Below are 23,661 nucleotides of genomic sequence, written 5' to 3'. Positions count from 1 at the left end.
GGTTCCGTTCTTCCTCCCACTCAAAAGAAGGGATACTCAGAAGCCGTACTTTCAACCTGCTTTCGTCCGCGATTCTCCGGACCCTCCGCGCTGCCAGTCCGTCGGCGTCATTTTAAGGCTCGTTTTTGGCGCCCGGCGACGTCTTTTTCCTCGGCTTATTCTGCTCGATTTTCTTCGTCTTTTGCCTTTTTTGTCTCATCCGAAGTCTCAAACCCTGTCCAGCTGTGTAAGTGTTTGTAGTGTTGTCGTTCTCGAGCCGAGGACTTAAGGTAGCGGGCGGGGCAGGGATTGGCGCCTCTGGGCGTTAGACAGAGCCGGGATTATGTCTTGGAGTTTTCCACTGCATCTTTACTTTTCCTGAGCGCGTTCGCTTCTGCTCTGCTGTCAGCGAGTTTCCGGTCTTAACAACGTTCTTGAGACACCAAAGCGTGTCGTTTTCTGCCAGTTTTCCTGTGGGAGAGGAACAGGAGGGACCCTGCGCGCTGCGCCGAGACAGACCCGGTCTGTTCAAGTGGGGAATGGGATTCTTTCGCCTCTCGTTTGTCGCTCTCTCCTTCTCGGATTTCCTCAGAGAGAGTGCAGGAAGCTGCGGAGAGTCCTGGGTCTTCGAAAGGTATTTCTTCCTCGTTTCAAGGACCTCTTGAGGCCTCACAAACAAGCCTCTCAGAGATTTATTCCTTTTGGTTGCATTCCGCCTTATCGGGGCCTTCCGCGCAGAGCTGTTGGCGGAACGCGTCAGCAGCTTCTCTTTGCTTCCGAAATTCCAGAGCGGCGCACAACTCCAGCAGAGACACCGCGAACGGCAGCCACCGCGCTGTCGTTCGGCGGCATGTCTCTCTCTGCCTTTTTTCCTTTCTCATCTCTCTTTCTCGTCACACTCTCGCTTTCTTGCTGGCGCTCTTCCCCTTTCGTTCTTTCTTCTCCGTTCTCTCTTCTCTCTCTTCGGCAACAGCTTGTTCGCTGCCTGGCTGTTCCGTTCGGCTGCATGCCAACGCGAAAGCGCGAACCTCTGCGCTCGAAACGTAGTCTCGCGCTTCTCCAGCGTCTCTTGGTGGATTATGCGTCCAGGCGCAGGCGGAAAAAAGCTTCAGCTTTCCTCGAGTGACCTGTAGACCGCTTTTTTTCGCGAGAGGGGAGGGAACGATGTAAGGCTTCGTCTGCGGAGTTGTTTTTTGCCGCTTTTTCCCCAGGCAGACCTCCCCGGCGGCCGCCTTCTCCACGCGCATGAGTTCGATTCCGAGTCTCTCGAAGTTCAGCAAAGCGATGCAAGCCGTGAGATCGCTGCAGCAGTCTGTGCTCTGTCTCTCTCCACCTCTGCTTTCTTTTGCGGCTTCTCGTGTGACATCTCTCTCCCGCGAACGACGGGTCCGCTCGTATTCGCTCTGTGGGTGCTGTGAAAGAAATCTTTCGCAGAGTGTGACTTTCCTCCATGTGATTTCTTGGATTGTTTTTTCGCTTCGCCGCTCTCGTCTGCAGTTCCTCTGGACATTCCTCTTTTCAGCTCTCCACTGAGGGCCACCGGCCTTTCTCTCTTTCTCGTCCTCTCTCTTCGCTCTCTCTTCCTCTCTCTGTCCCCCTCTGTCGCTGCGCTGCTGCCGACAGGCGTCCTGGTACGGTTTCTCGTCTTCGCTGTTCCTTTCGCATTCCCCGTGTATCTCTTTTTTCCTTGTCTCGTCTCCATGTTGCTGGCCACTGCGAGCGCCGTGCTGCGGCAGGAGGGTCCCGTGGGCTCCGCGACAGAGAGCGAGGAGAGCCTCGGGAGAGCTCTTCGTTCCTTCGGCTTTCCAGGCGTCCGAGAAGAAGAGAAAAAGGATGTCGGCCTGGCGTCGGTCGCTGCCGCCTTCTTCTCCGCTGTCTCCTGTCTCACGGAACAGGGCCGGCCGAGCGAGGCACAGCATGTCGCGGAGACGGATGACACAGCTCGAGAAAGCGAGAAGAATGAGCAGAAAGGTGGACAGAAAGAGAAGGAAAAAGGCGTGGAGGCAGGAGAGAACGGAGAGCGCGTTGGAGAGGGGGAAGGCGGAGGCAAAGAGAGAGAAGGACGCGAGAGGCAAGATTCAAGAAACGTCTTCGAGGACAGTGAGACCCACCCTGCTCCACAAGAAGGCTCGGTTTCGGCGACACAGCGCCCGAGATCGCGAAAGAGTCTGGAGTCGAAGCGAGAAGCTTTCGCCTTCTCCGAAGAGCGAGCGATGGACAAAGGTGACTGCAGAACTGCCACTCGAGAGGACGAGAAGAACGAGAGAGAAGAGAAGAACGAGAGAGAAGAGAAGAACGAGAGAGAAGAGAAGAACGAGAGAGAAGAGAAGAACGAGAGAGAAGAGAAGAAAGAGAGAGAAGAGAAGAAAGAGAGGAGAGTTGCGGCAGAGAGAGACTTTAAGGGAGAGAGGGGAGCGAAGGGAGGACATGTTGGAGAAGAGACAGAGGAGCCTGCGGAGGTTCATGGAGAGTGTCAGGTCTCTTCTTTTCCACTGTGTAAAGACACAGTTGTCGTGGACGACGTCACAGGGCGTTTGCATGAGCCGGCGATGAAGAAGCTCCTGGAAGACAGCGATGCTTTGTCTCTGCGGGTGTTTGACCAAAAATGCTTGGAAGTGACGTCGAAGAAGAAGAAATGGCGTCTTCGCATTTTGACGGACTCTCGGGTGGCTGCGTCGCGCCGCTGTCTCGGCTTCATTGTTTACCGGGTCGACGTCGGTCTCCAGGCGCTGCAGGTGGGCAAGGTCGCGGTTCTCGAAGAGTGCAGAGGTCGCGGCTACGGAAGGAAACTCGTCAAGGGGATCATTCAGGTCGCGAAGAGCAACCGCAGCTTGACCTCGATCAATCTCTCTGCCTACACTTCAGGTAGGAAGAACGACGCGGGATGCCAGCGAGAAAAGCGACGGTCAGGAGGTTGCCTGCGCGACGAAGGGGCGCAACGGAACAAGATCCGTGGGAACAGGGTGTCGGCACCAGTGAGAAAGATATAAAAAGAGAAAATGATGTTACAATGGGGAGAAATGAGTAAAAAACGGAAACCTGAGGTAAAGGTGGTTCCACCACGAGTCAAGACTTGAGGGAAATGCGAGGCAAAAGTCAGAAAAAAGGCGAAAAGACGAGGCAAACGTGAGTTTAAGCCAGGGGAGTACGAACGAGAGATCTTCACTCCAACAACAAAGGTCGACTGTTGAGTTTCATCTCTTGTATCTCGAGTCTCGGATTTCAACACACGTCGATCAAGAAGAAAGTAGTGCCCAGCGCAGGAGTGAGAAAAGCCAACGCGTACGGTCGGGATGGAGAAGAGTCACCGATGGGAGCCTGGCGCCCCCGAGTCTCTGAGCGAGGCCTTCTGGTGACGGCCCCACTGGGTTTTCAGATGCTTCTTTCTTCGCTCTGAGAATACGACGAAGATCATCTCGTTTTGAACGCCGTTCATGGAAGCCCAAAAAGAGGCGTCGCTGTCTTTTCGAACGGTGACGAGTCCCTAGCCGGTGTGCACCTCCTCGACTTCTCAGTTCGACGGAGTCCTTCGCATGCAGCTTGTACCGCCCTTCCCGTCTCCGGTGCGGAGTTCAAAGGTGGTGTTGGACCTGAGTCTTCGCGCTGCTTCGTCAATCGTTGGCTTTGTGTCGTGAGTTTTCTCTCCTCTTCTGCTTCCCCTTTGATGTGTGGAAAGGTTTTCGGATCCGACGCTCGTCTGTCGGAGTCGCGGCAGTTTTTGGTGGAACTCCGTGCTTCGGGTGTGGCTGCACACACAGGCTTCCCTCGGGGCGTCCTTTTTCCTCTTGACGAGGCCTTCCACTTTCCGGAGTGCGTTCTTCTCTCTGGAGGCGTCTTTCTACTTTTCCGTTTCCCTCTGTCTTCAGCGGTCGGCTTTTATACGGTGCTCGGCTTCAAGCGGCACGACGACATTCCTCTGGCGGAAGACGGGGAGCTGTCGGCGCCTCAGGTGTACATGGAGATGCAGCTGCGCAAGCGTGCATGCGTCGCTGGGCAGAGCAGGAAGAGGAAATGAAGATTTTTGAAGGCGACGGTTCGTCGCGAATTCGAAACGTTGTGCGTGTCATTGATTCGTGAGTGCATACGCAGAAAGTCATTCTTCATTTCGACAGGTGGCGAGAAAACAAACAACGTGTGCAGCAGATGTGAACAGCCTCTGCGAGCAGCAAGGCACATGCGCATGCATGCGTAGGTCCGCCAACGTCTCTGGTTGTAGCCGGGACGGAGTGCACCTGGTGCCCTGCGCGCGTTTTGTGAACTTATCAGAAGGGGCGGGCGTCTGCGTGCGTTGTTTCGAGCAAACCTCTTCCTCGCATGCGTGCCCTTTTATGTGTACCATTTATATTTTATATATATATATTTATTTATTTTTATATATTTATATATATATATATGCTTGTGTCTGCATTCAGCGGCAGAAGGCCGTCGGTGCACACACACCTTCGATGCTCGTCTGGGCCAGAATCCTGGCGAAACGAGGCAGGCTCAGGTTGGCGTACACTCCATGGGGAAAAGGTTGTAGCCTTCGCTTCCTGTGCAGTGTGTTTTTCTGTGAGACGAGTCTGCAGAGCGCCCGCAGGAAGCCCCTCGAAACTTTTGTCCAAGTCGATGGTAGCGACGCGTTTCGTGTGCCGCATCTGTCTGCCCAAGGTTCCACGTGAGAGAGACCTGAGGCATTTCCTGTGATTTATGATTACCCCTGGCTGTTGTTTCATCACCGTCTTTGTGCCAAGTCACACATGCGTGGTGGTACCCTCTTGGGAAATAGGATTTCGGATGCAAGGAATACACAGTCAGTGATGTGTAGCACGATCCTGTGCTGCTCACACCTTTCGAACCGCCTTCCAAGCGAGGCGCCTCTCTCAGAGCGAACTTGGATTTCAAGCGCTGGCCACATTCTCGAGTCTCGCGTCCCGCATAAGCAGTCTCGGTTTCTAAAGTAGTTCGGCACAGCCCTGCGGGAAAGCGATACGTTCGGCAGAAGTGCTTCACGCGAGCATTCGTCTTCTAGCGTGATCCGTGCATGCGCATCCCTTGAGGGGAGACGCTCTGTAGTCAGTAGCTCACGGCGTCGGTCTCTTCTTCTGATGGACGATGCTGCAAGGACATTTTCTGGAATAAAGATTTCAGTTCCGCTGTCTGGGGGCCTGCGAAGGTCCAGACTGTGCACAGTTTGCCGCGGGACCTCTACCACAGAGGGGTACTTGAGATCTAAAGAGCTGGCAACTTAACGCATGCAGCCTTGTCTCGGTATGTGGAAGTGGAAGCGCTGCATTCTATTCAGCTCATATGGTGTGTGGAGGATCCGTTGGGAGAGCAGGGTCTTTCACAACGAACACTCGGGCCATGAACTATCCCTCGCACAGTATTTTCGGAAATGTCAGTGTCCCGGGCAGCACCTGCCATTTGTGGTTCCCCATGAGACGAACTCGCAGACACGTTCGACAATACCACGGACGCGATTTCGTTCACCAGAAGTGCCAGGCACTTGAACGTGGATATGGAGGCATATATCTTTCTTCAGCTGCCTGAAGAGCTTTATAGACCTCGTCGCTGGGATCGAACATATGCTGTAATTCGATTCCAGGCTTAAATTCCGATATGACCAGAGCGACCACCTCTGCGTTGACCTTGCCAATGGACTCAAGACTGCGTTGACCCCCAAAGAGCCCGGCTCACAGCAGAGGCAAACCGACCACATGCACCGGGTTCACCTCCCTCGTCGGCGTCTTGTTGAACTCAGTAACAGCTCCCAAAAGGCTCGCAATCGTAGCCTTATCTGACGGCACAGAGAGAGCAGAACAGCTCGAAGATGCGAAACACTTCCGTGGACGGGTCACCCTTTTGGTAGTAGGCAAGCGCATAATGCAGAGCGTGTTTGGGCCAGGTGATATCGCCTGGTTTCTGAAAGCAGTCTGCCATATAGTGTAAGGCGCATGAACAAATGTACACAGTAGACTTTCTCCGTTTACACTGAATGTAGCATGTTAATGTGATGCATTGATGCAGGAGCCACGACAGAGGTCTGCAGGCACCCCGTCAGAGATCGACGTCACCGCGCTCGTTTTTTCGCCTCACTTCATGAGATGCCGTTCCACGCGACACGCTAAGTCATGTGCGCGCTTCCACAGAACCGGCCCGCGATACAAAGAAGTTTGGATAATTATAGCCCGTGACAAAGTATAAACATATGTGCGTACACTTTTGTACACAGAAAGCACGAACTGACACGGCAGATACCCCTAAAACAGCGGCGGTTATCACAGCGGACCACCCGGACTTGCAGGCCTTCCAACGCGCTCTCTAAGTAGCAACTCCAGCAGGAGGCACTGCGTAGATGACGATGTTGTTGTTCAGCTCGCCGTACGGGGTACCTTCCGGCTGCAGAATGTGCAAGAAGGCTACGCCTACGTTCCTCCCTGTTTCGGACTCATCCCAGATAGATCCGGGTGGAACAGAGACAAAGGCGAAAGACTTCGCAAACACTGGCGAAACAAACCGGTGTCTAGCTCCACCAGATTGCCCTGCTTTCACACGGGACGGTAGACAAGGTTTTGCTGGGCCTGTTGCCGGTCTGAGGCGAGTTCCCACTTGGTCAGCGGGATGCGGTTCCTTTGAGCCTGCTCAAGGATAATTAATCTTCTCCAACTGTCCGTTCATTCCACTCCCGCCAGTGAAAAAGGTGTTTGTCCCTTCGTCCACCATTGCAACCCGTATTTCGGGGGTAGCATCATAGAAAGGTGTGACACCCTCGGGGTGGTTTGACAGCCCAACGAATCTTACTCTTGAGCCTTCCAAGCAACCGCATTGGTACGTCGTCGACTGCAGGGGCGGCGGAACGCCTGAAGGCCTCCGCAAACGCCCTTCCTCCGGGGGGGAAATTCATGACGCGGTGTACGGGGTCGCGTGGGTGGTTCCGGCTCCTGTGGTGGCTGTGCCCAGCGCCGCCTTAATACATAGAGCGCAGCCAAGATCACGGCAACGCCAACTGCAGTGGCCATGAGGGCGATGAGTCTGTTCCGCCTCTCCTGGCCGTCACTGAGGCGTTCCGTGGAAAAGGCGATTCCGAGGAGTGTCGACGCGGTGGACCTAGGGCGAATACTTGCTGTTCGGTCCTCTCTGTCCGTTCCTCGACGACGTCCCCTGCTTCCTGTGAAGCGTCTGCAACGCCAGCTGGCGCCTGCACATTTCGACCGACCGAGTCCGCATCTGACTGCCTAGACCGGCGGTCAGAGCGCCCAGCAGGCAGCCGGTCGCAAACAGAAAGGACAGCCGGCATCTCCAGATGCGCCACATCTTTCCGTTCAGGGTGCCAAGGGTAACGTCGCGGCAGGAATATGTTTCGCTCTTACAACCTAGCAACAGAGTTTCCCGCAGGGGTATTTGAACGACACAAGCATCCACTGAGATCGTGCTGTACAGTCGACGTCACACGGGAAGGGCGCGACACAACTAAAATTCAGCGACGCCACGTTCAACACAAAGAAGATCAAACACTGAATCTGGTTCTGGACATGTTAGCGCGTTCGTGGTGACGCGCGTGCCAGTTTACCAGAACGCTTGAGATTATCGAGTATGCTTACACAGCAAGCGCTACAACGCGTGTCGTGACAACATATGAAACACTGACGAGGCCGAAGATACAATCATCGTTCCTCATGAAACTCGCAAGACAAAACTAGTAGTGAAACAAACATGGACAAACAACGTCGGGGGGCCTTCGGCGCCCCCATGTCCACGCCTCGGGTGGCAACCCAGTAGCAGACACAGTTCGCGACGCACACGTCAGATCACAGCTTTGCGTTGGTTCGCATTCAAGGAGGACGATCCTCTATTAACAGCCGCCGTTATTGGACCATACTGGGTGCCTTCTGAGGCAGCAAAGCTGGCCAGCTCGTTGCTTGTCGTAGTTTGGGTAAAATGTTCTCAAGTCAAAGCACTGAAATCGTCTGGTCCCACAAGGACGCTAGCGCCGCTCGAATCAAGACGCACAGGCTTCGCAATTCCCGTCATCTAGCTTATGTACACTACGGAATATATACAACACATTCTGGAATGCTTCCTCTTTTCTGTCAGTGTGGAGTCAGTTTGTGAGTGGTCGAGACCTCGCGACAGCCCATGCGGCGACATGAGTTCCTGTATACTGTTCTGAACCCCAAAACAGCGACCGCAGAAAAAAGCATCGAACAGAGTTCCTTCGGTGCAGAAGCCACAGTCCTTCTCGCACGTATCGGCTGGCTGACGGACGCGATTCCCGTACTGAACAAAAGCAGTCTCGCGCCATGCTCTTGGAAATTCCTGTCTGGTGGGATGTGGCTCCACTGGTGAATGTGGGAGCGGATTATGAGAGGCCTTTTCCACATGATTTCCCTTGGGATAAATGACTTAATAAGCGAGTTGTTCGTATCCCTTCATCTGGGAGCACTCCATTTGTCCACGGGGTAGAAAGCAACACGGTAGAGCGCTTGAATATATGTTTAGCCGGGAACATATTTACATTTGTCTCACTGTGCGACAGTATCTGCGTTCTCTGCTTTGCAATCCACGACTGGAAAGTGAGTGCATGCTCAGCCATACGCTGTGCAAAGAGACATTGGAAGAGAAATAAACACTCTTCACAAAAAAATTAAGCCTGGCGGGCACCATGCCAGAGCGCTAGTATGACAACAGCACTGGACCATATTTCCAATGTTCGCTGTCTTGCAGGCTGCAAATGTCCGCGTTGTACGCAGATGACCGATGAACCTGTTCACCAGAAGGGTGAGTTTAACCTTAAGAGCCGGAACATAAGCACATGAAACCACGTTTCGGGACATGAAAGCGGAAGTCCAGATTGAAATTTGATGCCTCACTGGCTTTTGGTTATGCACGGGGAGAGAAGGGTCCCCTGAGAGTGTACAACCCGGCCAAGGAATAACACTGCCATGCATAGAGGTTCCTAAAATGCCCGTGTCGTAAGCGTCACCTGTCACTATTCAGTTCGTGGCGAGGAATGAGCTCGCAGACACGTTCGATTATGCTAGGAACCTGTTCTGGTCCACAGTGGATTCCTGGCACGTCAGTCGCCTTGCGGAAACGTGTACGTCCTTTCAGATTCCATCAAGCCACGGAGGGCTGCGTCGCTAGGCTCGTACATAAACTGCAATTCGACGCGCGGGTCAAACCGCGTGATGGCCGCTTCGACCGCTACAGCGTTCGCCCTCCCAATGGAATGGAGGCCGCGACGTCCCCTAAAGTGCCCGGCTCCCAACAGGGGAAGTCGAATCGCCTCCACTGGTTTCACTTCCCCCCAAGGCGTTTTGTTGTACTCGGAGACTGCTCCCACAATGCCCAGCATCGTAGCCTTATCTGACAACACAGAAAGAGCCGAACAGCGCAACCAGACCAAGCGTGGCGAAGATGAGAAGCAGTCAAATACACGGGTCAGCCTTTCGGTAGGCAAGCACATAATGCACAGCGTGTTGGGCTAGGTGATTTAGACTCATTTCCGAAAGCAGTCTTTCGATTCTATTCTGAGTCGCATGAACAAATTTACACATTAGACTGTCTTCGCTCCCACTGTATGCAGCCTGCTTACGTTAAGCACGCATGTAAGAGCACGACACAGGTCTGAAGACAGCTGCCAGATATCGACACATCATCGTGCCAGACTCCCTCCATTCCCTCCCTCCCCCTTGTATCATCGATTCCACGTGGTACGTTTCACTCACGTGAGCGCTTGCACTGAACGGGGCCGAGAACAAAACTGATTAGATTGCCTTGAGCACATACACGACTGTATAAATATGTGTATGTGCATTTGTGCATTAGACGAGAACTGCCAGAGAAGTGCCGTGAAGGGCTGAATACCTCTCACAATCGGTGGATCCCACAGCCGACCAGCCGGACTTACAAGCCAGATTATACGCGCTGTCGGATGCATTACCCAAAGGCGCCACGGTGTAGAGCATGACGTCGTTCATCTGGTTGCCATGCGGAGTGACTTCTGGCTTGAGAATGTGCAGAAAGGTTGCACCTACGTTTTTACCGGTCTCGGACTCATCCCAAACTGTATTGGGGACAATCGCGACGTAGGCAAAGGACCTGGCAAACACTCGGGAGAATCTCCCACTGTCTATCTCCACCAGTGTCCCCGGTCGTCTCTCTGCATCGCGAAGGAGGCGTTCCTGTATTTCTTGGCTCTCTGCTGAAAGCTCCGTGGCAGTCAGTGGGATTCGGTTTCGTCTTGCCTCCTCGATGATGGTATTTGCGAACTCCCCGTTCATTCCACCCCCACCAATGAACAATCTGTTTGTCCCTGCGTCCACAGTTGCAACGCGTTTATTGGGGGATGGATCGTAGAGCGCGGTGAAGCCATGTTGGCGGCCCGACGGTCCAAAGAACGTTACTTTCGTGTCACGCAAGCAAGTGAATGGAAGTGTAAGGAAACCAGGCGTCATCGGAACTCCCGCGGGCGGCTCTGACTCAGAAGGCTGCTGTTGCCCGGAAGGAGCCCTGGGACGCGGCGTACGGAGTCGCGTGGGTGGTTCCGGCTCCTGTGGTGGCTGTGCCCGGCGCCGCCTTAATACATAGAGCGCAGCCAAGATCACGGCAACGCCAACTGCAGTGGCTATGAGGGCGATGCGTCTGTTCCGCCTCCTCCTGGCCGTCACTGAGGCGTTCCGTGGAAAAAGCGATTCCGAGGAGTGTCGACGCGGTGGACCTAGGGCGAATACTTGCTGTTCGGTCCTCTCTGTCCGTTCCTCGACGACGTCCCCTGCTTCCTGTGAAGCGTCTGCAACGCCAGCTGGCGCCTGCACATTTCGACCGACCGAGTCCGACATCTGACTGCCTAGACCGGCGGTCAGAGCGCCCAGCAGGCAGCCGGTCGCAAACAGAAAGGACAGCCGGCATCTCCAGATGCGCCACATCTTTCCGTTCAGGGTGCCAAGGGTAACGTCGCGGCAGGAATATGTTTCGCTCTTACAACCTAGCAACGGACTCTTAACGATACAAACGTCCACAGAGATCGTGCTGTATGTCAAGAAGCCGAGATTACCTCTCGAATCTGTCAGATTTTTCCGCAGCTGCGGCAGACACTGGATGCGGCATTCTTCCACGGACTTCGGGTTCTCCGCTCTCGCGCCCGAAGCTTTCTACGGAAGTGGATATCCTCAGAGTTGAACTGGCGCACAATCTAGGGGTGCCCCACGAACCGAATAAACAACGTATGTGCACGAAGCTGGATGCAGTCTGCATGCCGAACCGAGCATCAGCCTATATGCGCAGATGAACATACTTAATCCTCGTACTGTTTGAACATATTTGACTCTGCGAACCTCGTCAGACACCGAGGAGCACGCGGCGCCTGAAGCGCGCGGTAGAGAGTCAGGTCAGGTTAGTGGGAAGTACCAGATGGAAACGGACCACAAAAACGCGGAGACATGAGGCGCGAGCGTCGAAAAACACAGCGTGGCGAAGCAGCCGACTCGTGTGGTAGGCAAACTACTGAACCGGCCAGTTCTAGCGAGTTCGTCTTAGTTGACAGGCAGGAAGAACGCGTCATTCGCGAGACGCAATATGTGATTCTTCTAAAGCGAACGAGAGGACTGAATGATGGGTCATGAAACATATACGCACAACCCCTGTGCAACTCGGAAGTTCGCTCGAACAAAACGGAACAATTTTTCGCCAGGCAGGGACGCCAGGACACCAGAGTTCAGTGACGCAAACTCTACAAAAACGGTTCTAAAAATGTGATTTCACAAGCAAGATATTCTGCGAGTTATCGAGGGCACACGCACTACGCGGCAGACGTCTCTGTCAAAAGCGAAACAAAGATCCCTGAATTTTTCTGACTCTGCCTTCACGACCTTCGCTAAAAAAAGCAAGACAACACAAAAACATCGGTAGCAGCCACAGCGACGCGGTTTGGGAAGCGGTCATGGTGGAAACGGCCCGACAATCCCCTACCGACAGCACCCCGACTTGACCCGCGTCTCTTGTGGCTGGAAAGGCACCTTACTAAGAGACGCAATCCGCGGCTCTCAACCTCCGACCGCAATTTTGCACTGCCTCGCATAGATGTGGAACCATGCTTACAAAACATTACTCAAAGAAGATAATGTGTTTTCTTCCTTGACATACAAGCTGCGTCTACGTCGTACCGATGGATGAGGTGCTCCCAAGAAAGGCGCCCCTTTGAAAACTGTCGAGCAGTGAAACCGTCTTGCCCGTTGGACCGTCCGTGACAGTTCAGCCGACACAAACGGGAGCTCCAAAGCTCGTTGCAGGAGTTACGCATAATACTGCAACATGCGAACGACACATTCTGAAAAGCCTCCATCTACATTGACACGTTCCCCGGCCAGTTTGTGAGTTGTTAGGTAGTGAGTTGATGAGTCTGCCGCAGCAACGCATGTGGGGAAAGTGCGATAGTGTGTACTGTTCGGAACGGCGACGGGGGGAATAATCATCGTTCACAGGAGCTTCTTTGCTGAAGAGAAAACCCTTCTCGCATGTACCGCTTGATTTAACTCTGGAGCGTCTCATGTTAAACAAAACCGGTGTTGCGACATGCTCTAGAAAATTACTGTTAGGATGCGTGTGGTAGATACCGACTGAAGAGCCGCGCAACGTGGAAGCTGTTTGGGAAAGCCTTGTTCACATGATCTATTCGTCCGATAAATAGAGGGAGATTTTTATTTTCCTTCATGTGTAAGCACTCCATTCGTCCACGGTAGAGAGGAGACTTCTTACATCGCTTGCTTCAATTCTCACTCAGCCGGGAGCGTACACGCATATTCGTCTCTCCGTACAACAGTGCCTGTTCTCTGTTCTTTAGAACGTAAAACAGCAAAGAGAATTTTCTCGCACCCCGGCACTGCTCAAGGAGTGTCTGGGAAGAGACGCTTGCCAAGGAAGGAACCAAGCTGTCGTATTTGTCTTTGTGAAAATCGGGTCACTGTGAGTTACTGTCCTTTCTTGACGGCAGCAGTGCTACAAATTCCAGTTCCAGTGTCTTGACACGGAGCCTGCAAGGGTCCAGACTGTACACAGCGAATGAGGGAGCGTCTAACATGAAGTGATGCTTGAGGTCTAGTGAGCTGGGAAGTAGGCGCATGCAGCCTCATTTCGATACATGAAGGTGGAGGCCCCTGAGTCCGTCCAGTTCACCAGCGGTGTCCAGGTGGTCCTTTGAAAGCGTAGAGTCTTTCACAGCACGCAACCGGCTCATAATATATCCCCAAGCATAGTATTTTCGCAAAAAGACATGTGTCGCGGGCAGCAGCCGTTTGTCTCCCGGGGAACGAACACGAAGACGCGTGTTCAACATTCCAAGGCACCTGTTTTTTTCTTGTTCACAACTGATTCCTCGCGCTTCAGTCCAGCATGCTAGCCAGATACGTGCTTTCAGCCTCCTGTAAGCCGTGAAGAGCCGCGTTGCTAGGGTCGTACATGTACTGTAATTCGAAATTGGGGCCATATTGCGTGATGGCCAGAGAGGTCCCCTCTGCGTTGGCCCTGCCAATGGACTCAAGGCTGCGGTTTCTCCTGAAGATCCCGCCTCTTAACAAGGGAAGACGAAGCCCTTGCACTGGGTACTGCTGCCCAGCCGGAGTGTCGTTGTACGCCGCAGCAGCTCCAATGACGCCGGCAATCGTTGTCTTATCTGAGGACACAGAGAGAGCAGAACAGCACCAGCAGCCCACACGCGTCAAAGACCCGAGACAGCCACATAGACGGGGCAATATCCACGTAGACAGGTGGGTAAAACAGACTTCGACTTGAGCTACGTGACCTCACCTCGATTCCTGTAACAAATCAGTCAAAACTCTTCGCATTCCAACAACGAAGGCACATGCTACGGTATCTTCGATGCCATGGTATGTGCATATGTGTCGTGAAAAAAGCATAGAACAAACATGCAGAGGACAGGACAAAGGTTTGCGGTCTGCAGACACCCCGTCGGCGATCGACACGTCACAGCGCCCGATTCTCCGACGTTTTCCCCCGTTTTGTAGGATGCTTTTTCACATGCCACTTTCGTCATGTGAATGCTTCCACAGAGCCTTCCCGAGACACAACGCAGTGTAGTGAGCAAGCTCGTAAAATAGTGTGTATGCATGTGAGGTCACAATTGCCCATACCGAAAATGAACTACGATAAATTGTGCCTAACTGACGTGTCATGGAGGCAGAAATACACCTGAAACATCGGTTTTTTACAGCCGATCACTCGGACTCACAAGCCAGTGAATACGTCGTGTCCGGCGCAGCGCCACAAGGGGCCACGGTGTACATCATGACGTTGTTGTTCAGGTTGCCGTACGGAGTAACTTCCGGCTTTAGAATGTGAATAAAGGTTACCCCAACGTTCGCCCCGACTTTGGACTCTTTCCACATCAATCCGGGAACAACGGGAACGAAGCCGAACGACCTTGCGAACACTGGAGAAGCGACCCCGGTGTCTAACTCCACCAGTTTCCCCGGGCTTTTCACGGCACGGCGAAGCAGGCTTTGCTGGATGCGTTGGCTGTGCTCGGAGAGTGCTACGGATGTCAGCCGGATGCCGTTTTTTTCTGCCTCTTCAAGGAGCGTCTTCGCGAACTGCCCGTTCAGTCCACCTCCACCGATGAACAAGGCGTTTGCCCCAGCGTCCACTGTTGCAACGCGTTTGTCGGGGGCTGGATCGTAGAGCGGGGTGAAGCCCCCGGAGTGGTGTGACGGCCCAAAGAATCTCACTGTCGTGCCTGACAAACACGAGAGGTCAACTGTTTGGGACTCCGGCGACAACGGAACTTCGACGGGCGGCGGCGGAGGCGGCGATGGTGGAGGCGGCGGAGGCGGCGATGGTGGAGGCGGCGGTGGAAGCGAAGACGAAGCCTCGTCTTCCTCGGGGAGCACCTCAGGATCCTCCACCGAAGGCGGTGCAGGGGGTTCCGGCTCCTGTGGTGGCTGTGCCCAGCGCCGCCTTAATACATACAGCGCAGCCAAGATCACGGCAACGCCAACTGCAGTGGCTATGAGGGCGATTCGTCTGTTCCGCCTCTCCTGGCCGTCACTGAGGCGTTCCGTGGAAAAAGCGATTCCGAGGAGTGTCGACGCGGTGGACCTAGGGCGAATACTTGCTGTTCGGTCCTCTCTGTCCGTTCCTCGACGACGTCCCCTGCTTCCTGTGAAGCGTCTGCAACGCCAGCTGGCGCCTGCACATTTCGACCGACCGAGTCCGACATCTGACTGCCTAGACCGGCGGTCAGAGCGCCCAGCAGGCAGCCGGTCGCAAACAGAAATGACAGCCGGTATCTCCAGATGCGCCACATCTTTCCGTTCAGGGTGCCATGGGTCAGGTCGCGGCAGGAGTATGTTTCGCTCTTACAACCTAGCAACAGAGTTTCCCGCAGGGGTATTTGAACGACACAAACGTCCACTGTGATCGTGCTGTACAGTCGACGTCGCACGGGAAGGGCGCGACACAACTAAAATTCAGCGAAGCCACGTTCAACACAAAGAAGATCAAACACTGAATCTGGTTCTGGACATGTTAGCGCGTTCGTGGTGACGCGCGTGCCAGTTTACCAGAACGCTTGAGATTATCGAGTATGCTTACACAGCAAGCCCTACAACGCGAGTCGTGACAACATATGAAACACTAACAAGGCCAAAGATACAATCATCGTTCCTCATGAAACTCGCAAGACAAAACTAGTAGTGAAACAAACATGGACAAACAACGTCGGGGGGCCTTCGGCGCCCCCATGTCCACGCCTCTGGCGGCAACCCAGTAGCAGACACAGTTCGCGACGCACACGTCAGATCACAGCTTTGCGTTGGTTCGCATTCAAGGAGGACGATCCTCTATTAACAGCCGCCGTTATTGGACCATACTGGGTGCCTTCTGAGGCAGCAAAGCTGGCCAGCTCGTTGCTTGTCGTAGTTTGGGTAAAATGTTCTCAAGTCAAAGCACTGAAATCGTCTGGTCCCACAAGGACGCTAGCGCCGCTCGAATCAAGACGCACAGGCTTCGCAATTCCCGTCATCTAGGTTTATGTACACTACGGAATATATACAACACATTCTGGAATGCTTCCTCTTTTCTGTCAGTGTGGAGTCAGTTTGTGAGTGGTCGAGACCTCGCGACAGCCCATGCGGCGACATGAGTTCCGGTATACTGTTCTGAACCCCAAAACAGCGACCGCAGAAAAAAGCATCGAACAGAGTTCCTTCGGTGCAGAAGCCACAGTCCTTCTCGCACGTATCGGCTGGCTGACGGACGCGATTCCCGTACTGAACAAAAGCAGTCTCGCGCCATGCTCTTGGAAATTCCTGTCTGGTGGGATGTGGCTCCACTGGTGAATGTGGGAGCGGATTATGAGAGGCCTTTTCCACATGATTTCCCTTGGGATAAATGACTTAATAAGCGAGTTGTTCGTATCCCTTCATCTGGGAGCACTCCATTTGTCCACGGGGTAGAAAGCAACACGGTAGAGCGCTTGCTTATATGTTTAACCCGGAACACGCTCAGATTCGTGTGGCTGTGTGACAGTGTCTGCGGCCTCTGCTTACAGCCTAAACCAGCAGAATGTTCTCCGACCCAGACTCCACTCAAAGAGAGACTGGGAAAAAGACGCTAGCCAATAGCGGACCTAAGGTGTCGTTTCTATCTTGTTGAAACGCGGGCTACCCTGGCACCGTTTTGCCACGATCACGTCGCAGGGACTCGGCTCAATTTTTTTTTCTGATGAATCAAAAGTGCCTGTCATCTCAGCGCCCCGCCAACGGCTGCAGTGAGTTTACTGGCTAGCAAAAGGGGAGTTCAGAAATGCGATAACGCCAAACAGCATTCTGTTTTTTACTTTCGTCGGGTACACGGAAGCTCTACACGACATAGGGGGTGTTTGACCACAGTGCCACCAGAAGAGTACACTGTATACATCTGGCCATGCCAAAACGCAGCCGTCGTGGTCCCTCGCTTCTTTGCTACTGAACTCCCAGAGGACCTGTTTTCGCTCGAGGGAAAGTAAGAGGCTGCATGCAGAGGCACACAGGCGCCTCGGATAGCCATGTCTGCGACTGGAAAGACGTCGAACTCTAACGTGGGCAGCGCTCTCAGCCTGTGTCTTGTACCCGGACAAGCGCGTGTCGCCTTTCTTCCCTCTTCAGCTTTTTCCCGCAAAAAACGAGGATTATGGACAAAAGCGAACCAGGACGCTTCACAGCGGAAAAAAACCAGCAGTCCACCTGCGTAGTTCCACCATCTTCAGCAAGGCTGCCCCCACATCGTTCACGGTCTGCGTCTTCGGCACACGCGACAAGACAGTGAACACGTGAATAACGTTTCGCGAAGGAGACAAGAAAGGCCGCACCGGGCTGTTTTCTTGTGTGTACGCTTTCACAGAAACGACCCAGTATAGACTGCTACGACGAAGTTCCCATACCCTCCGTGGAAAGCCGGCATTAGGAACGAAATGTCGTACCTAGACAATGAACTGCCACTACCACATATACATCCCCCCCTCTGTCCGTTCCACTTGGCACTGCTCTCTGTCTCGCGAGAGGTCACAGAAAGCCTTCTTTTCCGGTGAAGCAGCCCTTGAGTTGGACTTCTTCGGCGAGACGGTCGCGCCCTACGAAGTGTTGGCAGACGAAATACATTTCCCGCGATTCCTGTCGACAGGCTCTGCGAATGAATCACAACAGGGTCGACAGGCACAAACGGAATACTGAGCTCCTTCAGTTACCACGGGTGCATCCACCGCAGACTCTGTTTGCCTCTTGCATCGCTGTTCTTGGCATTCCCCACGTCGGAGAAGACCCCGGGAGCCGCGACAGAAAACTGCGTTGTCCGTAGCTCCTACAGACTGTCTCAAAAGAGTCGAATTCCTTTCTGCTTAGCGTTCCCGCACAGGGAACTCCACACCTTTGAACGTCTTCCAAGGAGACAATCGCGTCCGGTAGTTTTTTCTTCGTGAACCCCGACCGTGGTGGTAGCACTCTGTGTTTTGCTCTGTCGGCCTTTTCTTTCCGCGCGCTCGGCAGAGGAGGTCACTCCGCCCACGAGGCTTAGCAGCACGAAGGCTGTCCCCGCAGTCGACGTTGGGCGACGTGGCGTCCGGCGTCGATACAAGCGGAACAGACCTCGAGAGAACTAAATGACGCTTCCTCGACGTTTTTCACTCTCGATTGTTGTCGAGGCTAAAACTTGGCCAGATCCAACAGACTCGAACACACTCTTTCAGGTCTAGTCCGCTGGCCTTCTCCGGCTTTGCGGGGTGCAGGTGCAGGAGCAACTTCCTTTCTCACCTGGGCTTTGCAGAGGAGACTTTCTTGAACCGGGTGCGCAAGTAGACTTTGAAGTTGTTCGTCTCGCTGCCCATGAACATCTTCGTCACGAACGTCCCGCCTAACTTCAACACCTGGCAGATCGACAGGGCAGACATCGGAAATTCTGAAGGCGATACGAAACGCGAGCTTGGAAAGCCCCTTCGTCCTCGCATGATTCCATCAATGAGCACTCGAGAAAGGGAACGAAATCGAAATGTCGAACAACCACACTTTCAAAAACATCAGAAAATCGACACAGGTGTAAAGCAACGGGATTGTACTCGGCTCTATTTCTATACAAATATATAGATGCACATGCATATACACACCCTTGACCCCCCGCCCAGGTAACTTTGCCGCTCTTCCGCCCTGCACATTTGTTTCCATATAATTTTTCCCGTTTTTTTTAAGAATTCTCCTCGGACCTGCTCCATCAGATCGGAGGCAAAGAGACAGAGTTCTGCGCAGTTTAGATGATCGTCTTGCTTCACTCCAATGCATGCAGGGGCCATGTCGCTAAGGACGACGTCTGCCTTCGACTCTCCCAACTCTTCAAGCAACGCCTGCAGCGTTCCAGCCTGTCCGACGCTGCCCTGGATGAACGTGTGGTGAGGCAGCTGAAGAAAAGAAGAAAACTTGCGAAAAAGGGACGAATTTGATTCGAGCAGCACGCGAAAGACAGGAAGAATACTAGAAGAGTGGATATGAACACACAGTAGTTGACGTGAAAAGCAGGAAGGCCGGAGACAACAAGTGGGGGAAGAATATGACATGAAAAATAGAGGAAAACACGAGACAAAGGGTAGCGAACAGTGAAGTGGACGCAAACGCAGAGAAGTGAAAGAGAAGGAGGGAAAGAATGAAAACAAAGGAGACACGACAAGATTAGCAGGGCGAAATGAGACGTTCGGAAGACTCCACTCGCATACAAGGGATCCACATACGCAAGTGACGTTCCTCCACACGGCTTTCACAGAACCGTTTTCTCTCTCCATCGTGTCGGAGATCTTCCAAAAATATGGAAGGTTAAAGAACAGACAACATGAACCGCAATACAGAAGAGATGGCGGTGACAACAGGACAGCGAAGGCCCACGAGAGAGGAAGCAGACAACGAAAGACCCACTGCGGCAAAACCAGGACGAAGAGCCACGAAGGACGACGAGAGGAAACGGGAGGAAAAAGGAGAAAAAAGAACTAGGTACGGGGGAGGGAAAGAGCGAGAAGATGACGAGAAAGGAGAAGAGAAAGAGAGAGAAGACAGAGAAGAAAAAGCAAGGAGACGCTTACAGGATCCATGGCGACGGGGTCAACAGCAATGACTCTCCCTTCTCCCCCTCCCGCGCGAATGCGGTCGAGAGCGACTTGGCTCCACCCTCCAGGATATGCGCCAAGATCCACGACAACTTGGTTTTTTCGGAAAAACAGAAAGTCGTCATCGAGCTGCTCAAGCTTGAACGCCGCTCGACTGCGAAGGTTCCGCTGCAAATAGCCACCAAGAAGCACTCGAATCAACTTCGATTCATACGTGGCGGCATGCACACCTACACAACTTGGATCCGGTAAACAAAGACCTTCAAGATCTAAACCAGTAGTCAAACTCGTAGTATATACTCCCCAGAAACGGCCACAGAAATGCACATACAAATAAACATACAGCTATACAAATACAGAAACAAAGCTCCATGCATTTACGTATAAACATGTAAATAGGTGCATTTATGGGTAAAACGAAACATTTCAGCAGATGGACAGACACTAAAGGTAGAAGGTGTTTTCAGATCAAAATGGTAGAAATGCGGGAGCGCATGCATGCAAGACGAATGGTACCCAGGCAGGAAGCGCTGCAGAGAGCGTCCGGTCCAAGCTGCACTGGAAAACAGTTCTTTCTAGACGAAAAAGATCTCTGTATATATCCACGCATGCCAAGTGAAAAAACAACAGGCGTCTTCTCTTCTCGCTGGTTCCACGAGTGACAACCGGAATCCATCGATTACGCCTGGAACACGTTTACATGTGTGTAGAATTACATATCAAAATGTCCAGAGATAAACAGATACACAAAGAGCACAAAATGTCCCCAGTCAAGGACAGATCTACGCAAAGGTGTACCTCGTACATGTATACATATACATGCCTGTACATATATATACATATATATATATATATACACATCTACATACACATATACATATATAAATACATATGCATTTCAGTTCGGAATTTTCGTTTGGTCAACAATCATTTACTGATTCGTTCGACGGTTTTGAATTTTGGCATTTCGAAAGTGGTAGGGGTACAGTTAACAGTGGAGAAAAGAGTGACCGGTGCATGCAGTGCGTCGCACAGAAACTCTCACCCGACGCGTGTAGAACGTCCGGGATGGACGTGGAGAGTCAACGATTTGCAGAGAGAAAATGCATGCGTTTCCGAGGCAGGACCGTTTACAAGCTTTTCCTGGGGAGCCTATGGTGCAAGTTGGAATAGAAGGGAGAGCTGCCGAGACGACTGCCGCGGCCTCCCGACACCGTGACAGTGAAGGACGAATGGACGAAGACTATTTAGACGAGGAAGCAATGTGCACAAGTTGACATCAGCTAAGTCCAGATGGAGAGGAGAGAGGGGCGAACGAGGCGTTTTTCCGTAGAAAAAAAAAGCATGAAAGGGTCTTACCTCTTGCGCGCGAAGGACGTATCTGTCTGTGATTTGCCGTTTGATCCACTCCGACGTGTGGCTGCTGTTTTTGTTTCGGATGCGGGGCTCTCCAGAGTACGCCCGCCTTCCGCCGCCCGTTCGGCTGTCTAGACACCCGACACGCGACGCACCGGCGGCGTTCTGCGCGAATCCAGGGACGAGGCAGGCGCGAGAAGCGGTGAGAGACGAAGAGCAGCCGCAGGCGTCGAAAGAGGAAGAGGTCGTCTCACCGGGGGAAGACGACCGCGACGATGAAGAGCAAGAAGACGCTCTGGCGGCAGCGGCGTCCAGAGTAGAGAGTGGGAGGGAGAGTGCAGTGGAAAGAGAGCAGAGACGACAAGATAAAGAGCCCACGGAATGCGAGAAATGCGGCCCGTTGGAGTGCAGAAAGGCGGGAGGGACAGAAGAAGAAGAGGTGAGGCGTCTAGACGCCCGAGCGGCCGCGGAGGGTTGTCTGCATGCGCACTTTGCCGCTCCACACATCGTCCTCGCTTTAACTTCGCATCTTGAGGAGGCATTCGGTATCGACGAGCGAAGGAAACGAGGCTCTTCCCAGCGCAAGAAAGCGGCGTCTATCCAAGAGAAAGATCGCATCTCCACGAAGGGCCAGTGCCGCTGTTTCGCCTGCAAGTCGCCGCCCACTGGCTGTGCTTGTGGAAGAAACGCGGGCCGAGACTTCGGGTGTACATACACCGCGCCGTAGCTGTGGCTTCTTCCGTTCTTCGCCACAGCGGCTGCTTCTTCGACGCCTCGTCGAAGGGGAGAAACGATACTCACGAAAGGCGAGGATCCAGAGGACAGTGCCGCCATCTTGACTCGTCAGAAGATGCCTCTTCTAGCAAAGGGAAATGCGCGCGAATTCGGCGCGAAGAACGACCGAAACCGAGTAACTGAGGTGCACAGGGTCGACGCCGCATAAAGACTTCTTGCTCAAGACGGGATCGAGACAAGAAGAGCGAGGCTCTTCCGAACAAAGCCGAGAGACAGAGACGGAGACACACCGCGCGCGAGGATGCACGGGAGAAAGGACTAAAAAGCGTTTAGATTTTCGGCGGAGAAACAGAGGGAGGCAGCAACGGACTAGAGCGGCTCGACTGTGAAGGTCCCAGAAGACCTCTGGTGGGAAGTCTAGAGAAAAAGGCCAAATCCGACGTCCACTACAGCCCATCTCACGGGGCTCCGCTGCGTTCAGCGTGCATGCGCGCGAGACCTTGTAAGTTGCTTGTCTGCGACACAGAAGAAAAATTTTAAACCGTTATGTTCGCTTAATCACACCACGCGCGCCGAATCATTTTTCAGAACTTCACTCAAAACGCGATGTGAGCTCGAAGTCTCGCCAGCCCAGACGTAGACGCCCTTGCTGAGTTGCGGAGAAGCTGATGCTACACGGTACTGTTGCAGGCGCCACTGTTGCTATGGCGAAGTGCGACGAGAAGATGACAACAATTCACGAAATACACTAGTGCCTTTATTTGCGCATCTGTACTCCCAGGGGGACAAATGCGTTTTTTGGGTGCAGAGTGTAACGGCACAAGCTGGAAGAAACAAAGAAGCTCCTAACTTAAACATAGAAGTCAAAGTAAGAGAGTGTGCACTCTGGGAAACGTAGGCGAGTTTTAACAGACAAAGCAGGAAGGGGAGACGAGCCGAGACACGCAAGAGAAGCGCAATTTAGCTCCAGCTTTCTGTTGGGCTAGCCGCAACAGTGGATCGGCCGTGCGTTGTGTTTTTGTGTATTCGTCAGAGTCGAAAGCTTCCAGGGCAGGGCTGCCGTAAGGATTTTCACACAGAAACTACTGGTTGAACGCCGTTTACCCCTTGGTATGTGTTGATCAGACTCGACTCTTGGGTGGTTTAACCACACCGAAGTTCGAATTCACGACTTTTGTCGCTTTGCAACGGAAAAGTGAAAAAGTTGAAACGTTTCCAAGTCACCATGAAGTCCGCTGCGTTTACATTCACAGAATTCGCCATGTCGTTGTCGTAAGAGGCTCGGTCAGTTGTCGCGTTTTACCCTGCACAGCACGCGGCGTCTGGTGTAGTTTATCATACGAACGGCGAGAAGGGAGGTAAACAGTTGTAGCCGGAAAAAAGTTTTCTCACTGAGCGGACTGAGAAGCAGGAGTTCAACAAAATGGCAGCAAGATGGACATGCACATGCTGCAACAGCCTCTTTGGTATTTGTGTTTGATTCACTTGGCTCGAGGACAGCACAGCTGGAGTCACAGTTACTGAAAGAAACTCACTGCAGAGAACTCAGGCAGAAAAGGCACTTCTGGGACGACGGGAAAAACGTTTTGTTCCCCGCGATGACGGCTGTATGTCTCGACCTAAAAAGCGTCGATGGTGACGCAGACGTTCAGGAGCCCAGAACCTCCCTTCGTAGAACGGGAACGCAGGCATTTCGACACAGTTCAACCCTTTAACTCCGTTTCCTAGAGTTTCTTTGGTTTTCTCGGTTTTTTCTCCGTGAGCGGCACCGCTGTGCAGACGCCCCAAAAGATTCTTTGAGGTGTACACGAAGTGGACATCCTGGAAATGAAGAACGACCATCGAGTCTGTCTCGTGGTGGCTTTTTCTAAAGCACGAAGAAGCTTGCAGACATTCGGGAATGGGCAAAAGTCGCAGTGGAGCGGTCACATGAGTTCCAGTGAGCAAATTCTACCGTGAAGAGTTGAGGTTTCCAG

The 23,661-nt window shown here is 53.0% G+C and overlaps 4 protein-coding genes across 4 annotated transcripts; 1 reads left to right on the top strand and 3 right to left on the bottom strand.

The window, feature by feature from the left end:
- The first annotated feature begins 1,273 nt into the window (after window positions 1–1,273).
- On the top strand, window positions 1,274–4,208 carry TGME49_221160 (acetyltransferase, GNAT family protein). Its single transcript, XM_002369905.1, has 2 exons — window positions 1,274–2,844; window positions 3,846–4,208. Exons 1-2 carry the CDS (start codon window positions 1,680–1,682, stop codon window positions 3,992–3,994), a joined length of 1,314 nt encoding a protein of 437 aa, XP_002369946.1. The 5' UTR covers window positions 1,274–1,679; the 3' UTR covers window positions 3,995–4,208.
- A 171-nt stretch (window positions 4,209–4,379) lies between these two features.
- Window positions 4,380–10,889, bottom strand: TGME49_279100 (hypothetical protein; the record flags this gene model as incomplete). The annotated part of the gene is made up of 3 exons (XM_018781832.1): window positions 4,380–5,758; window positions 6,763–9,327; window positions 9,872–10,889. 2 exons carry the CDS (start codon window positions 10,887–10,889, stop codon window positions 9,038–9,040), a joined length of 1,308 nt encoding a protein of 435 aa, XP_018638253.1. The 3' UTR covers window positions 4,380–5,758; window positions 6,763–9,037.
- A 30-nt stretch (window positions 10,890–10,919) lies between these two features.
- On the bottom strand, window positions 10,920–16,519 carry TGME49_220950 (hypothetical protein). The gene is made up of 3 exons (XM_018779905.1): window positions 15,568–16,519; window positions 14,207–14,931; window positions 10,920–13,630 (listed from the first exon to the last, which is right to left on the bottom strand). Exons 1-3 carry the CDS (start codon window positions 15,642–15,644, stop codon window positions 13,341–13,343), a joined length of 1,092 nt encoding a protein of 363 aa, XP_018638252.1. The 5' UTR covers window positions 15,645–16,519; the 3' UTR covers window positions 10,920–13,340.
- TGME49_220940 (ribosomal RNA methyltransferase (FtsJ) family protein) lies at window positions 15,728–22,271 on the bottom strand. The gene is made up of 5 exons (XM_018779904.1): window positions 20,954–22,271; window positions 19,571–19,762; window positions 18,707–18,898; window positions 18,261–18,373; window positions 15,728–17,637 (listed from the first exon to the last, which is right to left on the bottom strand). The coding sequence occupies exons 1-5, from the start codon at window positions 21,782–21,784 to the stop codon at window positions 17,517–17,519; spliced, it is 1,449 nt and encodes a 482-aa protein (XP_018638251.1). The 5' UTR covers window positions 21,785–22,271; the 3' UTR covers window positions 15,728–17,516.
- Between the last annotated feature and the right edge of the window lie 1,390 nt (window positions 22,272–23,661).

The sequence above is a fragment of the Toxoplasma gondii genome, chromosome II, assembly GCF_000006565.2.
Source record: "Toxoplasma gondii ME49 chromosome II, whole genome shotgun sequence".
Classification (NCBI taxonomy): Eukaryota; Apicomplexa; class Conoidasida; order Eucoccidiorida; family Sarcocystidae; genus Toxoplasma; species Toxoplasma gondii.
Note: the sequence above shows the minus strand (reverse complement) of the source record. Positions and strands in the feature narration are given on the sequence as shown.

Excerpts from the sequence above, each read along its gene's own strand:
- TGME49_221160 (XM_002369905.1), top strand. The coding sequence starts at position 1,680 with ATGTTGCTGGCCACTGCGAGCGCCGTGCTGCGGCAGGAGGGTCCCGTG. Across the intron at positions 2,845-3,845 it reads TCTCTCTGCCTACACTTCAG|CGGTCGGCTTTTATACGGTG; the intron begins GTAGGAAGAACG and ends CTCTGTCTTCAG.
- TGME49_220950 (XM_018779905.1), bottom strand. The coding sequence starts at position 15,644 with ATGAGGAACGATGATTGTATCTTTGGCCTTGTTAGTGTTTCATATGTT. Across the intron at positions 14,932-15,567 it reads CGCGTTGTAGGGCTTGCTGT|GCGGCGCTGGGCACAGCCAC; the intron begins GTAAGCATACTC and ends GTATGTATTAAG. Across the intron at positions 13,631-14,206 it reads CACGACGTATTCACTGGCTT|ATAAGACAACGATTGCCGGC; the intron begins GTGAGTCCGAGT and ends CTGTGTCCTCAG.
- TGME49_220940 (XM_018779904.1), bottom strand. The coding sequence starts at position 21,784 with ATGGCGGCACTGTCCTCTGGATCCTCGCCTTTCGTGAGTATCGTTTCT. Across the intron at positions 19,763-20,953 it reads ACGTCCTTCGCGCGCAAGAG|CGGAACCTTCGCAGTCGAGC; the intron begins GTAAGACCCTTT and ends GGCTATTTGCAG. Across the intron at positions 17,638-18,260 it reads GTCTCCTCTGCAAAGCCCAG|AGCCTGTCGACAGGAATCGC; the intron begins GTGAGAAAGGAA and ends ATTCATTCGCAG.